The sequence below is a fragment of the Mixophyes fleayi genome, chromosome 2, assembly GCF_038048845.1.
Source record: "Mixophyes fleayi isolate aMixFle1 chromosome 2, aMixFle1.hap1, whole genome shotgun sequence".
Classification (NCBI taxonomy): Eukaryota; Metazoa; Chordata; class Amphibia; order Anura; family Limnodynastidae; genus Mixophyes; species Mixophyes fleayi.
Genome location: NC_134403.1, coordinates 79,282,907 through 79,297,698, shown reverse-complemented (window position 1 = coordinate 79,297,698; position 14,792 = coordinate 79,282,907). Strand labels below are relative to the sequence as shown.

Sequence of the window (14,792 nt, the reverse complement as noted above, 5' to 3'; positions counted from 1 at the left end):
TCGTTAAACCCTCATGTGTATATGTTTTTATTTTAGCATTGAGTGGTAAATGCGGGCCCCTACAACATTTTGCTAAGGCGCTCACAATTATAAACTTACACCCCTGGCTGGGTGGTTGTAATTTTTCTAGGCAAACTTTTCTTTAAATCATTTTTTTTTTTTTTTTATAAAAAGCACCCCCTTCCCTTCAGGAACTAAACAGCCATAACATGCAACCTGTGCAGTTTGCCACTAAAACAGGGGTACAATTAGTGTGAGGTTTCATTTCCTAGTGGCAAATGGCACCAAGTACACAGTGTAGGCATGTCTCCCTGTAATAGCATAAAGCAGCCCAGCTTGTGCAGCTCTTTCTACTAGGGGGGAGCCCCAAAACAATTAGCGCTCCCCACTAGAGAGTACTGGTCTAAAGTTGAATAGCGCTGGGTTCTGGTATCCCTGGTTTTTGGATACTAGGGCAATAAATGTACAGAACAGAATTAAAAACCAGTTTGGCACTACAAGTGGCAACATGCAACAACTGCCAATGACTGTTAATGCATGCTGGGAAAAACGTCTCCACAAAGAGCACCCTCTGCCCTCACTGGCTAGGGGAGAGAGGAAGTTAGAAAAATGTAACATGTAGGTGGTGGTAGTTCAGCTTTAAAAGAGATGTCCACTATAATTAAATATCTAAATTCCCCACCCAACTGCAGGATGCCAGCGGCCGGATGAGTCAGAGAGCTATTTTTCTGTAAATACCAATAAATCACATACATATAATATTAGCTTCAACTATTCAGATGTCATGTGTAAATAATGTGTTGGTCGATTCATTTCCTTACTGGAATATTAGAGTAAAACAGCATATGTGGTCAACATAGCACTGAACGGGACAATGCTTATTTTGTGTGCTCAGTCATAAATTAATTACATTAAGATATAGAATTTAAAGAATCTATGACTGTCACTGTATTATTTAGGTTACAGTCTGTATTTCAGGGTTTGTGGTTCATTTATGAGTCAGAATAGTATTCCATAAACTGACCTAAGACTTAGGGCATTATGTTATAGGGATTTGATAGAGTTGGTATGTGGCTAGATGGCGTGCCATGGCTTATACATTGAAGCACTTAGACATCACCTTTACCTAGTCGGTTAACTGTTTTGTTTCTCACCTAGTTCTTTATTATTTCATCCTTGTAGCAGTGTCTGGTTACAAGTTTGATCATGTAAAGCTGGATTTGGTTATTTACATGCCCACCAATATGTATAGGTGTGGATTGTGTCCGATCAAATAATACGAGCAGTGAAAATGACCTTAATAGAACTACAAATTCTTGCAGTTCCAGCCATGTTAGCTCACTCTGGGTTATAATGAATTCTGATTGGCCAGAGACATACCACTATCTTTTATACTCACTAAATACGGGTTGTTGAAATCTACAGGGCGCAATTAGACAGGTTTACAGATTGCAATATTTACTTATATCTGAAAGGTGCAGAAAAGTTCACAATAATAATTTGTAAATTATTTATCAGTTGGGCATATGCATTAAAATATTGCTCTTCTAAGCATTTTCATTGGTACAGTACAAAAAGGTAACACAGCTTTGTGTGGCAATTGCTGGCTTTGACCCTGTGTATGAATTCACCAACCTGCATCTGTACTGGGAATTTACGTTACCTTGGATGGCAAGGCAGTCATACAACATCCCCAGAGTGATGCAAGACAAAGAAGAAACAGCCTGCTAAGCAGTTATTATTACATGTCAGGTTTCATGCTGAGCAGAGTAATTGTATACATGTTCTTTAGCTTAGCATTACATGGTCTGTGCTTTACTGTATATTAAAGGGGATGTACATTTTTTTTTACCAACCCTGCTGCTACGTATCCATATTCCTCTGGACTTTCACTTTTACCAGAATGCAACCACATGTCCTATGGTACCAACAGCCAGAAGATCAGAGATTTGTCATGGCTACTGGATCTAACCATCCTAACTGTACAAGCAGTAAGGTTATTGGGGAATCAGGATTAACAGGGCTCCTTAATGGATGAGCTGAGTGGTAAAGTGAATCTTCCATCATTTCTCACAGGTAGCATTTCACGTGGCTCCTGAGCAGCTGCAGACTGGTAACAGCAGATATCCCAGAGGGGGGACTCCTACCAGACAGACACATGGGAAGAGGAACCCATAACTAGGGCTGTAAAAATGTGCTAATTGTGCAATGTGCAATAATAGCTTTTCTTTCTTTAACTGACGCAGATTTAAAGTTGAAATTTATAATAATGTGTGGTTGGTGACGGCCCCAAGTTACCTCATCTTGAAATTGTTGTATTCCAACTCTCTCCTCCTAAAGGTTTCATCAGTCATTGAATGGTTGACAGCAAAGTTTACAGCATAAGGTTTTCCAATCAGTTCCTGTCTGAACGGAATGTTCAGAGTTGCCTCTGCTACACATTTGCAAGTGTTCCTTGGCAAGTGTCTATGAAATAATACAATAACAATACAACAACCGGTTAATGACTGCATCACCATCACAGCAACATGTGCTAATTTGCATACATTTTCACAGATTAGATCTACCAAATTTTTTCTGTACAAAATTATGAATGAGATGTTGGTATGAATGGCAAAATTTGTTGACATTTGAAAATGTTGCTGTTTTAACTACAAAATAAATAAATAAATAAATATATATATATATATATATATATATATATATATTGTAACAAAAGGCGGCATTTAGCTGGCAATATGCAGAGAAAGCAGGGAAGTAGAGTAAAACATTTGTGCAGTAATGCACCTAGATTGAATGTAAAGACCTATGTATGAAAAGCAATAGTTTAAATTTGGTTTAACTTACATGACTTGAAATCCTTCCTCTCAGCAAACAGACAGGGTGTGTCTGTTTGAATTACAGAGCCAGTGATGGGCGTTTCCTTTTAAAGAGAAGGTGGGTGTCACCTGTCCATCAAGCTAAGGCTGGGGGAGGAGTATCAGGTACAAAAGCTTGTTTATATCATTTGTGCACTGAGACCAACGCTGGGTGAGCTGGCTGGTCCTGAGAGAGAGCTGGACTATGTATAGCTAGTGTTTAGGGTCTCCATGATTGCTGTGCAAGTATACGGTGTCAAAACATTTACCATCCTGACAATAAAGCACCATAAAAAGGAAGAAGTTGTTTGCGTGTGCTTCTGCAGTATTGGGCTTTTGCCACAACATATATATATATATATATATATATATATATATATATATATATATATAAATAGATATCACAACAAGCAACATTTAAATGAGCATGTTATATTTAGTGTGTGTAGTTTGTTTATTTTATGTTTACCTTTTTACGTTTGCACGTGGTTAGCAATCTCTTGAGCGGCTATAAATATTGCTGAGCATTAATGAGAGTGGGAACATTCCATATATTGTCACAAACCTGCTCTGGAGAAACGCTCTGTGACATAATCCAACTGTAGGACGCCTGGCAGTTTTCCAGACTCCTGATTGCCTCTAAATAGTCACTTGAGACAACAGTGACATTGTATTGCCCTACAATACAGTCAATTCTTAGGGATCCCTGACAATATACTTGCACCATTGGGGTGTTGCCACTCCAGGGGTCCTAATATATTTAATTACCCTGGCAAATTTCCATAAAGGCACTAACTCTGTACATATTAGTCTTTGGAGCCAATTTTTTAATTAACAGGGTTTTGCCCCGTTAATTATCATCTGTCATTGCAGCAATGACAGATGATTTTTCGTAAACATTTATTAAAAATTCATCCCAGAACAACGCATCCGATAGGAGGCTGTCCCAGTGATGACTTCACTTACTTTAAAACTCCCGTTGTCCGCCTCTCCTCTCCAGTCACTATCACTTAGCTTTTTGTAACTTGATAAAATTGGCCAGACCGCAGTCTCCATTGACTATTATGGGGACTGCAGTTAATGTGATAATTTGCCTAATCCAGGAAATATTTCCTCTATCTTATGCATTACGCTTTTAGTAATTGAACATTTTACTTAAAAATGCCTAAACCATACAGAAAAAACAGCTTCTTTCGACCCCCCCCCCTCCTCCCTGGTCAACCAATGTTTATGTTCCTGTGTTTTCATTGGGGGAGGGGCTGTCATGTCTTTGCCTGCTGACATCCTTATCTCTACTACTTGCTTATCCTGAAGCACCTGCCCAAGGATGACTCATTGGACCTTATTCATTAAGGACAGTAAAGCAAAAAAAGGAGTAATTTAGCACCTTGGCAAAACCATGTTGCATTGGAGGGGTAGGAGGTAAAGGTATAATGTGGGGACAAATTTGAAGTTGGAGTAGTGCATGTCCTAGATCAACTTTTAATTTGTAAAAATAGAGCTCAAGTATTTGTGTGCTACATGCAAAAACAGACATTATTTAACTTATGTGCAAAATAATAAACTAATTTGCACCCCCGGCATTGTATCATAGTTTGTCCTGGAATAAATTTACTCCTTTTTTTGCCTTACTTTCCTTAATGAATCAGGACCATTGTCTTCAGCCTTAACCATGGGATTACGTCAAGATTAAAACCTTACTACATTTTACTTTCATGTTTTCTTTTTGATTGACAAACAACTATTATATTTTAAAATTAATTTCAGTTTATCTCTCCGTCATAATTTTGCACCTCCAAATATTTTGCGCCCCCTAAAAGCCTTGCACCCTAGACTGCAGCCTCGTCAGCCTATCAGACCCTGCACCTACCCTGAAATAATAGCCCTGTTAAATGCATCTCCCACAAGGCAGGTATACAAACTTGGTTGGTATTACAAAGAGGGTGCTTAAATGTTAAGATTTAGCATTTTTTTGTGCTGGCATATAACATTTATTACATATTACATTCAATCTGGAAAAAAAGAAATGCTTTTCATGAATATTTGGGGTACATACTCTAAAACGTCCTTTTTCCATTTCAAGGATATGTGAGCGTATTTATCAAGTGGTTGTAAAATACTATTATCCAGCACATCCTCAGGTGAGTTTCTGCTCCAGACGGATACCACTTTGTCAGACTTGCTCCAGATGTGAAAGCAGATGAAGGACATTGGCAGCAGCACTATCAGGACAAAGCACAACTTTCTGAGGCCACGCATTCTGAAATGAAACACATAAATACCAGTCTGTTAGTATATAAGAGTGGGAAAGCAAACACACCAAGATCCTTAAATATTACATTTGTTGAAGACCATAAGCAGGAAATGGCACAGGTCACAGACACTTTATTTTTTATTTTGTGAGAAATTTTGCCATGGTTAACATGTATTGCACTTGAGGTCTTGCAATATCCCCTATCCCAAGCTACTCTTTACAGACGTAGGTCTCAACTGAGAAAAGGAAAGGCAACATTTGGTGCACACAGCAGTGATGACGGATAGTACTGAGCACCTATGTAGCTAATTACATGGACTGTTTGTGACATCCCAGCAGTTACTAAGCAGATTCTCTATTGTATGCCAAACATCTCCAGTGCTGCCAAGGTATGGGAAGTTTACATTTACATTTGTGAATGTTACAAGATGCCTATTCTCATTGGATTTACTTGTAATTTCTATTTAGAGGTCCTTTATGTAAAGCAGATAAACTTTGTGTACATTCTCTTTTTCACCCTGTAGGTAAAGTGTATGTATCCATTCCACGCATGACGCTACCTACAATCCAGATTAAACCTTAAAGTATAGTATTGCTTTCCAAAACTTACGACATGGCACGGAAGGCAATGTATATAGGGGCACAAGTGTGACACATGTATCAATACTGATAATTATGAATGTCTATTTAGCATATTAAGGGGTCTATTTAGCAATAGGTGAAATGCCCTAGAACTGGGGAAATGGGAGTTTTTACCGGATTTAGGGTTTTTTGCTATTAATTAAAGACACCTAGCCGGTGAAGACTATCGCACGCATTAATCTTCACCGGCGAAGCTTTCCAATGCATAGCAAGGGGGAAGCCTATTTACCATAGACAAGTACTGCCGCTGTCTTCCTATAACTACCGCCATCTCATAATGGCGACAGCCCAGTGTGCCATGCGTGGATTGACATACAGGTTCACATATGTCACAGGGACCCTGCACTTTCCTGGCAAGCTGTAAGACTTCTCTTACCGGTGTCAGACGGTATTTCCGTAGGGTCTTTATAAATAGATCCCTCAGGCAATTATGGGAAACTTTCAAAGATTTGTAAAATAACTATGTGGTGACATTAACAGTATTATAGTGCACACCACTTCAGGTAGCATAATAAAGAAAAAGTTATTTTATTTACTCAAAAAAAACAAACGATAAAAATGTACAAAGAAACAAACATATACACAACAGTGGAAAACAGTTTAATCACATGAAACTGGCAACTGCTCAACCAGGGGTAGCGGTGACAAGGACAGGTAATAACTGGATTGGGCAGTCGTCATAAGATCATACTTGACCATTCTCCTGGAATGTCCGGGAGACTCTCGAATTCCAAGGAAAGTCTCCCGAACTCCTGGGAAAGCAGGCCATTCTCCCTAATCCTGCCCACTTCCTAGTGAAGTGAGCAGGATGCGGGAGAATAACGCTAGCCGCGCTTGCCCCCTTCTGACCTCACACATCACCTCACTTCCTGGATCTCCGATCTTGGATCTAAGAGGTGAAGGCAGGGCCGGATTAACCCTAGGGCTAACTGGGCTACAGCCCAGGGGCCCCGGGCATCCAGGGGGCCCTTGAAAGTGCTCAGCAGCAGTATTGATCGGTCGGGGGCACCCGCGCCGCGATCAATGCTGCTGAGCACTTTAAATGCGGTCCTTCCCCGGCACGCTGTAGACTCCTTACTGAGGAGATCTCGTGAGTCTCACTCTCACGTAAAGTGCGCCGGGGAAGGACTGCAATGCCAGGAGAAGGAGCTAAGTGCCTTGGGGGCAGCTCAGCTCACCGGGGGGGTGGCTCAGATAATGGGGAGGGGGGCCCTCACGGGGGAATGGAGGTCCCCTTAGCCCAGGGGCCTCCATTCCCTTAATCCGGCCCTGGGTGAAGGAGCAGTCACAGGATAAGAAGGATAGGGGTCTTTCAGGTAACACGAAGGAAACATAAAACCAATCACCATAAAACCAGCTAATTAAGTATAAAACTAATGAAAAAGGCACAAATGTAAAGAAAAACAGGGGGAAGTAAGAGGGGAGGGAAATGGTGAGACCAAAACCAGGATCCCCGGGGCCGAGTGATAATGTGGCATATATTTTCTACAAAATATCAATAATTTTTTTCTTTTTCCTTTAAGCAAAGTGTCACATTGTTCCACTCCCTGTTTGGGTGTATTCTTAATTCCGTGTTGCTAATACATTTATATAGCCCAGGCCTTCACTCTAATTATACTTGGTTGCCTCAACTTGCCTATATCTTTAGATATCATTTGTTTATTGTATCTTTTGACCTTGTTGATTGTCATTACTTTTTGTGACGAACTTCAAAAATAAAGTCTTTAAAAAAAAAAAAAGGCACAAATGTGTGACCGTATGTGATAATTTGCATGAACAATAGTCAAAATGTGCACACAAATCTAAATGTGCACACAAATAGTTTTAAAAGCACAGGTGGAAAGCAGATCCCATTATCTAGGACACCAATAAAACAAACACCAGCCTTGACTGGCATACACCTAATAAAGCATGCTATATTCAATATATTACATTTACAATCTTACTCCCCAACCTTTATAAACTCCCCTCTGGAAGATCCTGGATGGGAGGTCAGGTGTCAAGTGCAGGTGGGAGTGTGGTGATGCCATGGCATCACCATGCCCCTGCCCTTTTCTGTGTAATGATGAGATTCATGGCATTGCATAGTGGGGTCCTGGTCTGATGAAGAAGCGAATCACATGACTAAGCCCCGCCTTCACTGGGATCCGGGTGTGTGCCTACTCTTCCGAAAGTCCAGGAGGACTCCCTGAAATTCGAGAGCCTCCTGGAAATTTCAGGATCGTAGGCAAGTATCGATACAATACTACAAAGTTTATCACACTGGCAATAATACATTGTGGACTGAAATAAAAGGCAGTGTAAATACATTGTTTGTCCTGCTAATCCTCACCATTGGCTTTTGCAGTTGGTTAATATTTAATTAACTGATAAAAATGATCTGCATGACGAATGCAGTTTCCTTGCCTCTTAATGTAAGAGCTGCTGCCTTCCTTTTACGCTTACATTTTTATCTAAAATATTTAAGGCAGGTTGAGAGGATGAATGCTCTATTGTGAGGCAGGCCTGGATAGGAAAAGCGTGTGTGACTGACAGTGCAGTAATTCATGAAATGACAGTACATGACTGTTAAAATGTGAAACCCAGACAATTTCCCACTAGCGTTTCCTAAACCATTGTGTAAATACTGTACTGTCAAAATAATGAAACCTGCAAACCTTCCTTAATTATCTGCTGCATCTTCTTCTGACATGTCCACAAATAGTAGACAACAATAACTTTTCAGCCTTAATTTTTTGTGTCTGCTCCGATATTTACAAGAATTATAAATGAAAATCACTGATACTAATTTAAAAGGTCCTGTTAACTGGCCACAAGATATTAATGCAAGTCCCATAGTGGGCTACCTTTGGTTGGGTCACTGGGCCATCTGCATTTTGTACCCTTTAAAGTGTTCCTAATAGGCTGCTGAGTCGAGTCTTGCCACCCGAGCTAAAATTTGCCAGCCCTTCCCTGGACACGGGTCACGATTCTAATGGACTGTCCTTAGAGTCAGGTTTTTGTCCCCACTAGCTGCAACTGATGTGCACAGCAGTGTAAGCGGGTATTAAGGGAGAGTAGCCTCCCGAGGTTACCCTTTTACCACCCTTTACACAGTTTACACAAGACTGCAACCCTCTGAGCCCCTGGCCAACATTGCTGTGTGACTGTGTCATATGGCCCACTAGGTACTCTTTAACTCTGCGTTCTGGCTGGACCCATATTTAATGTGTGGAACTTGTATCAAACTCCCATTGTCCCATATATTGTAAGCTTGCGAGCAGGGCCCACTTAGCTCTCTGTCTGTAATACCCAATATTGTTTAATTACTGTGTTTATTCCCAATTGTAAAACGTAACAGAATTTGCTGGCTCTATATAAATAAATGATGAGGAGGAGGAGGGGAGAGGAGATTGGGCGAGCTAGCACTTTAGAAGTGTTAGAAACACCTCTGGTAGATATGGCCCACCCACATCATGACACAGCCATGCATCCAACATAACATGCCCATGTCCTCTTTTTGGAGGGGTTGTATCACATATCCTGATTTCCAATTTCAGAATGTTGGGAGATATAGATAATGCCACCTACTTTGAATAAAATGTAATGAAACACAATGGAGCCTTAACACCTTTTGATAAAAGCTAACAGAAAACACAAATTGCTACATGCTACTTATGTTATGATCCTACCCAATACAGCAAAACATAGCAAAATAGTGAAATACATTTAATAAAGTGAAAACTGTTATAGTACTTTGCCCACTTTGAAAAATATTGGCCTCTCTTTCTTAGCGTGCATTGATCCCAAGTGTTCTGTTTTATGACGCAGATTGGCACCATATGCAAAATGTAGTTATTACATATAACGGAAGGCAAATATGGAGGTAGGCGTGGGAATGCTCCTCTCTTTCCTCCATATGTGTCTTGATACAATGACCCTAAAGTACATAAGTATATACAACAACACCAAAAGTTGAATGAGGTAAATAACAATGTGTATTGTAAAAAGCCACAGATTTAGAACATTTATCATATGGAGTAAATGATAACATAATTGTAATGCCCCTACATGATTAAAGTAGAAATAAACAAAATTCTTGCATTGCGTTTCACAAGTGAATTGAAGCTTTAGGCTGGATACACACTACAGGTTTTTCACCTGGATTACCGGGCCAATCACAAGATAAATGACCAAAGCACATTGTATCATTTGATTTGATTTTATAAACGGACTAAAAATCTTGTTTAACGATGGAACAATGTTGTTCCAATTCTGCAGTGTGTATGCACTCACGACCGGCAGTAAAGGCATTTCTATAGAGTGTGCATGGTCACAATCTTTTCAGCCGACAGATGAAGATCTGCAGGCAAATCTTGAAAAACGTGTACCAACAACTGAAAGTCCCGATTAACATGCCGTTTATCGGGACTTTCAGTTGTTGGTAAAAAAAAAAATCACAATATTGCACAGGGAGAAATTTTCTGTAGTGTGTACACAGCTTAAAACTGGACGATCTTTAAATATAACATGCGTCATTCAACTGCTGATTGACCAAGGGATATACTTTTAGATTACTTCCTTGTCATGCTTGGTGCCAATTTACATACATTATGTACAGTCTCCAGGGACTGTGGAGATTAAGTTTATAAAGAATTAATGATTCATTTTCCTTATCTTCAACTGCCATATAATTCTGGAGGAGAGTGTAAATATGAAATAGGATTACTAATTTACACAGGCAAAGAAGCATATGAGGACACTGCACAGGTTACCTCTCCACAGAAACAAAGACATATGTATTTTCACAACAAGCTTTTCACAGACAATGGAATGGAATAATGGTGTGGCGCTATTATTTCAGATGCCATGTGTTTTTAAAGACACAAATACATATATTTATATTTTATTAAGTTGATTAACTATAATTTTAAAGTAGATATAAGAATACTAGCATACTTGATAGTTTTCCCCTTTGGGGTCTCCTGAAGGAGAGGTGGCTAACGGATGAGGAAGGGGGCAAGTAGCTACAAATCACTTCATGTTGGCCCACCCCCACAATAAAATGTTGCATCATTTTGTTGGGGGTGACAGGCACAATGATACAATTTGTAGTAAATGGCTTCATCAAGGCCCCAGTCCTGCCCACTTCACTATGAAGTGGGTAGGATGCGGGATAATAGTCTACTCTCACAGGAATGCGGGAGACCTACCTAGAATCCGAGAGTCTCCCGGACATTCCCACCACAGATTGATAATGTAAGCTCATGGCATTTTGACTTCCAGGGCCAAACTTAAAAGTGTTCTGCTGCTTAAAAAAAGCCCCGAGCCATTAGCTCTTCCACATTTTGCATACAACATTCAATATGCATGCTGTGTGTACTGAGCACTGGGACACAAACACCTGTAACAGTTGAACTCCTGAGATATCACCTAGAGCTGGTAGCGAGAGATTCCAAGGGGCATATTCCCTTAGTATTCGCGGCCGTGATTACACGCGGCTGCACTGGTCCTGGTACAGCAACATCGCGGATTTCCGTGCGCACCCCTATCACACGTTACATGAACAGCCGCTCGTAATGGCAGCCATGAATCCTAATTGAATATGCCCCCAAAAGAACATCTTTCTGTTGTACAGTTTGATTGGACAGATACAGCTGTCAGTTTCATTGTGGACTACAGCAAGAGAGAAGTAACAATTGAAAAGTGTTAGTGGTTTTTACTACCAGTTGAGCAGAGGCGATGTGTTCATCTAGACCAGTGGTCAGGGAACAGGGGTAAATTACCCCAAATGGGGTAAAAATGAAATTCCTGGGGGTAATGCTGATGATTCACATGCTGTCAGGTGGATTGTAGACCCCTTTAAATGTGAAATTGCTGCTGTACCAGAAGAGCCTCAAGGGTTGGCAGAGGCACTTCTTGAGCTTCGATGCAATAATGAAGCACGTATTGCATTTGAAAACAAAGCAGATCTGTCATATTTTTGGATGTCAACAGCTGCAAAGGCATTCAAAATTGCACATGAGGAGGCAGTCAAAAAGTTGCTGCCTTTTGCAACAACCTACCTTTGCGAACAAGGATTTTCCACTCTAAGGAACATAAAAACAAAGCGGAGAAATCGATTGAACGCTGAAGACTGCATCCAAATTGCTCTGACATCAAAATGCCCCAATATTGATGCTCTCGTATCAAAAATGAAGAAACATCATTTTTCCAAAACCTGAAGTTTTGAAGTTGAAGCTTTCAAAGAAATTTTGAATAGATTCAATAAAATTTTGAATTCCAATAATTAACAATATATGATTTCCTTACTTTCAAATCAAGGGGGTAACGTCGGCGTATCTAAATATATTTGGGGGTAAAAGGTAAAAAAGTTCCCTGACCCCTGACCTAGTACAAGGTGAGATAGGGTGGTGGGATGGAGTGGGGGGGGGGGGAGGGGGGGAGATAAGGAAATAAATGTGTTCCAGCAACTGGTGAGGATGCTAAAAAAAAAAAACTCCCTTCACTATCATCTGCACTAGGAATAGGCCACCACTGTAAAGACATGTAAATCTGGGAATAAATTGGGGACACTTAATTTTAGGAAGTGGGTTGTAAGCAGTGAGCAGTGTAAACATAAAACACTTTAAAATATGGCATGCTGCATATCTGCAAAGCACCTAAAACTCCACCATAAAGTGGGGTGCGCCACTAGGACACGCTTCAGTGGTGGTATCCTTCTTTAAATATAAACTATTCAATGTTTTGGTTTTTTTCTGTACAAATTAATTTTAACTTAAGGAACCCACAACACAAACACAATGTAATTTTCCTCAACTAACAAATAATCATAATTATCAAACTTGGTAAGATGAATAAGAAGATTTTTAGGATTAAATGCAGTGTTTTAGATTGTATGCCAGACATATTATTATTATTATTATTATTATTATTATTATTCTTTAAAATGTGCCGACATGTTCTGTCACAGTGTACAGTCGGCATACAATATAAATGAGATAAAGGGGAAGGAAAGTAAAACAAATATACCTGTTTATACAGTGGCTGGCCACATATATAACAACAAGGACGTACTTTATCAAGTGCTCAATACCTGTAAGGACTGGCCACCCATCTAGATGTCTTAGAAAAGAACCGCATTGTAAGTAGAAATCATTGCTTGGGCACCTTAAAAAACAAACAAACTTAAATCACATCAATTGCTCTTAAATGTACTGTAAGTTGACAGTAAACACTTGTCACCTGTTCAGGCAATTATATAGAGAATGATCACATTGCCAAACCTGATGGATCTGCATATGGCCTGCATATCATATGACAAAGATAAGACCACCCAGCTTGTCTCTCTATTTTGCATGGTTATCATTTCATGAAAACCAAGCTTTCTACCTAATAGTATTTTGTACTTTATAGGATATAGTACACCAGTATAAATGCTTATCTTATGATACACAGCATAAGGGTTAGGCCATAGTTACCTACTCTCCTGGAATATCTGGGAGACTCCCGAACTTTTGGGAGCTCTCCTGGACTCCCGATAGTGCAGGGCAACATTCCGAATCCTGCCCACTTCATTGGTGAAGTGGGTGGGGCTAATCATGTCATCCTGCTATAATAGGCTGAGATTGGTATTGTTTAGTATGGTATGAGGCCTAATGATGCGATTAGCGTGGCCACGCCCCCAAGACACGGCCAACTTTGGAGATCTCCCGTAGGGGTGGTCTCCAAAGTTGGCAAGTATATGTTAGGCAAATATGTGTGTTTGAAGCAATTGCACCTACTTTTCTTTCTTAGAACGACCTCATAAGAAACAGAGGGAAATGAAGCCACTGGATACTGGAAATTGTCACAGCAACAGAACCCGTGTCCAACTTGTACAGGCTAAACAGTCGCTTTTCTCTCCCAGAACACGTTTGGGCATGCAAGCGTGATCCGCTCAATGTATTTCAGCGTCATGGTTTATAGCTGAAAATTTTAATTTTCAGTGGTCATGTAAAAATGTGAGGAACTTAGAAAGTCTAACATTTGAACATTTATGAGTACCATGCAACAGGTTTCCGGACAGAAGACTAAATAAAGGGCGCAATGGCTTATTTAAAGTGTCACAGCAATCTTTGTCACTCATTTTGGTTTTATTAAAATCAGAACTGTATAGCAGAACAGAGGCATGAACAAGCACTACTGAAAATATGAAGGGGGAGGGGCTGTCATGTCTTTGCCTGTTGACATCCTTATCCCTACTACTTGCTTATCCTCAAGCACCTGCCCAAGGATGACTCATTTGGCCTGATTCATTAAGGACAGTAAAGCAAGCAAACTTTGCACCTTGGCAAAACCATGTAAAAATGTGCAGAACTTAGAAAATCTAACATTTGAACATTTATGAGGGCCATGCACCAGGTTTCCTGACAGCAAACTAAATAAAGGGCACAAAGGGAGCTAAAATTGGCTTATAACAAAGGATAATTGGTTCATGTTAGCTTACATAGTACAGAGCTCACCATTACAAGTTACAAACACCCCGTTGCCAAGATTTCAACACTTTCTATTATACTTCCTGCAGAAGTAAATACAACATTCATAGCATATGACTAATCTAACGACTGAAACTCCTATTCATATTCCCCTTCTGTTTACGGAATGCTTGATATACAAAAGACCTGGGAAATCACCATTTTATACATGTAATCCATCTATGTTTCATACTGTTTTTTTTCCATTTGTCTGGTGGTTTCATGCTGAAATCCTATCTGTACCCATGATCTATATAGACTTAAGCTGTCCATACAATGGCTGATCTGGCCGCTTAGGCATACATGCACTTAGACGTATATATGGCCAAATAGAAAAGATCTGGACAATTCTTGGGCCAAACATACAGATTTAATCGAGAGCCCCAGTGACAACACACACACTGCTCGATGAGTTAATCACCTGACTGCATATACCACACATGATGTTACATAAAATGGATTATTTATTTATTGGGGAGTAGATTCACATATGTGATATCATTTGACCTTCCATACAAAGTTTTAAATGCCAGATGAACAACT

General features: G+C 39.9%; 1 protein-coding gene across 2 annotated transcripts in view; it reads right to left on the bottom strand.

The window, feature by feature from the left end:
- The window catches only part of B4GALNT1 (beta-1,4-N-acetyl-galactosaminyltransferase 1), a 117,376-nt gene that overhangs the window by 41,320 nt on the left and 61,264 nt on the right, over nucleotides 1–14,792 (bottom strand). Inside the window, exons 2-4 of one of the 2 annotated variants that reach the window (XM_075199346.1) lie at nucleotides 12,830–12,903; nucleotides 4,915–5,118; nucleotides 2,299–2,466 (exon numbers count right to left, since the gene is read on the bottom strand). In XM_075199346.1, the coding sequence (XP_075055447.1) occupies nucleotides 2,299–2,466; nucleotides 4,915–5,118; nucleotides 12,830–12,876 (419 nt within the window). In that variant the 5' untranslated portion in view covers nucleotides 12,877–12,903. The remainder of the gene's footprint in view (nucleotides 1–2,298; nucleotides 2,467–4,914; nucleotides 5,119–12,829; nucleotides 12,904–14,792) is intronic. The other variant, XM_075199347.1, reaches the window with a different exon arrangement.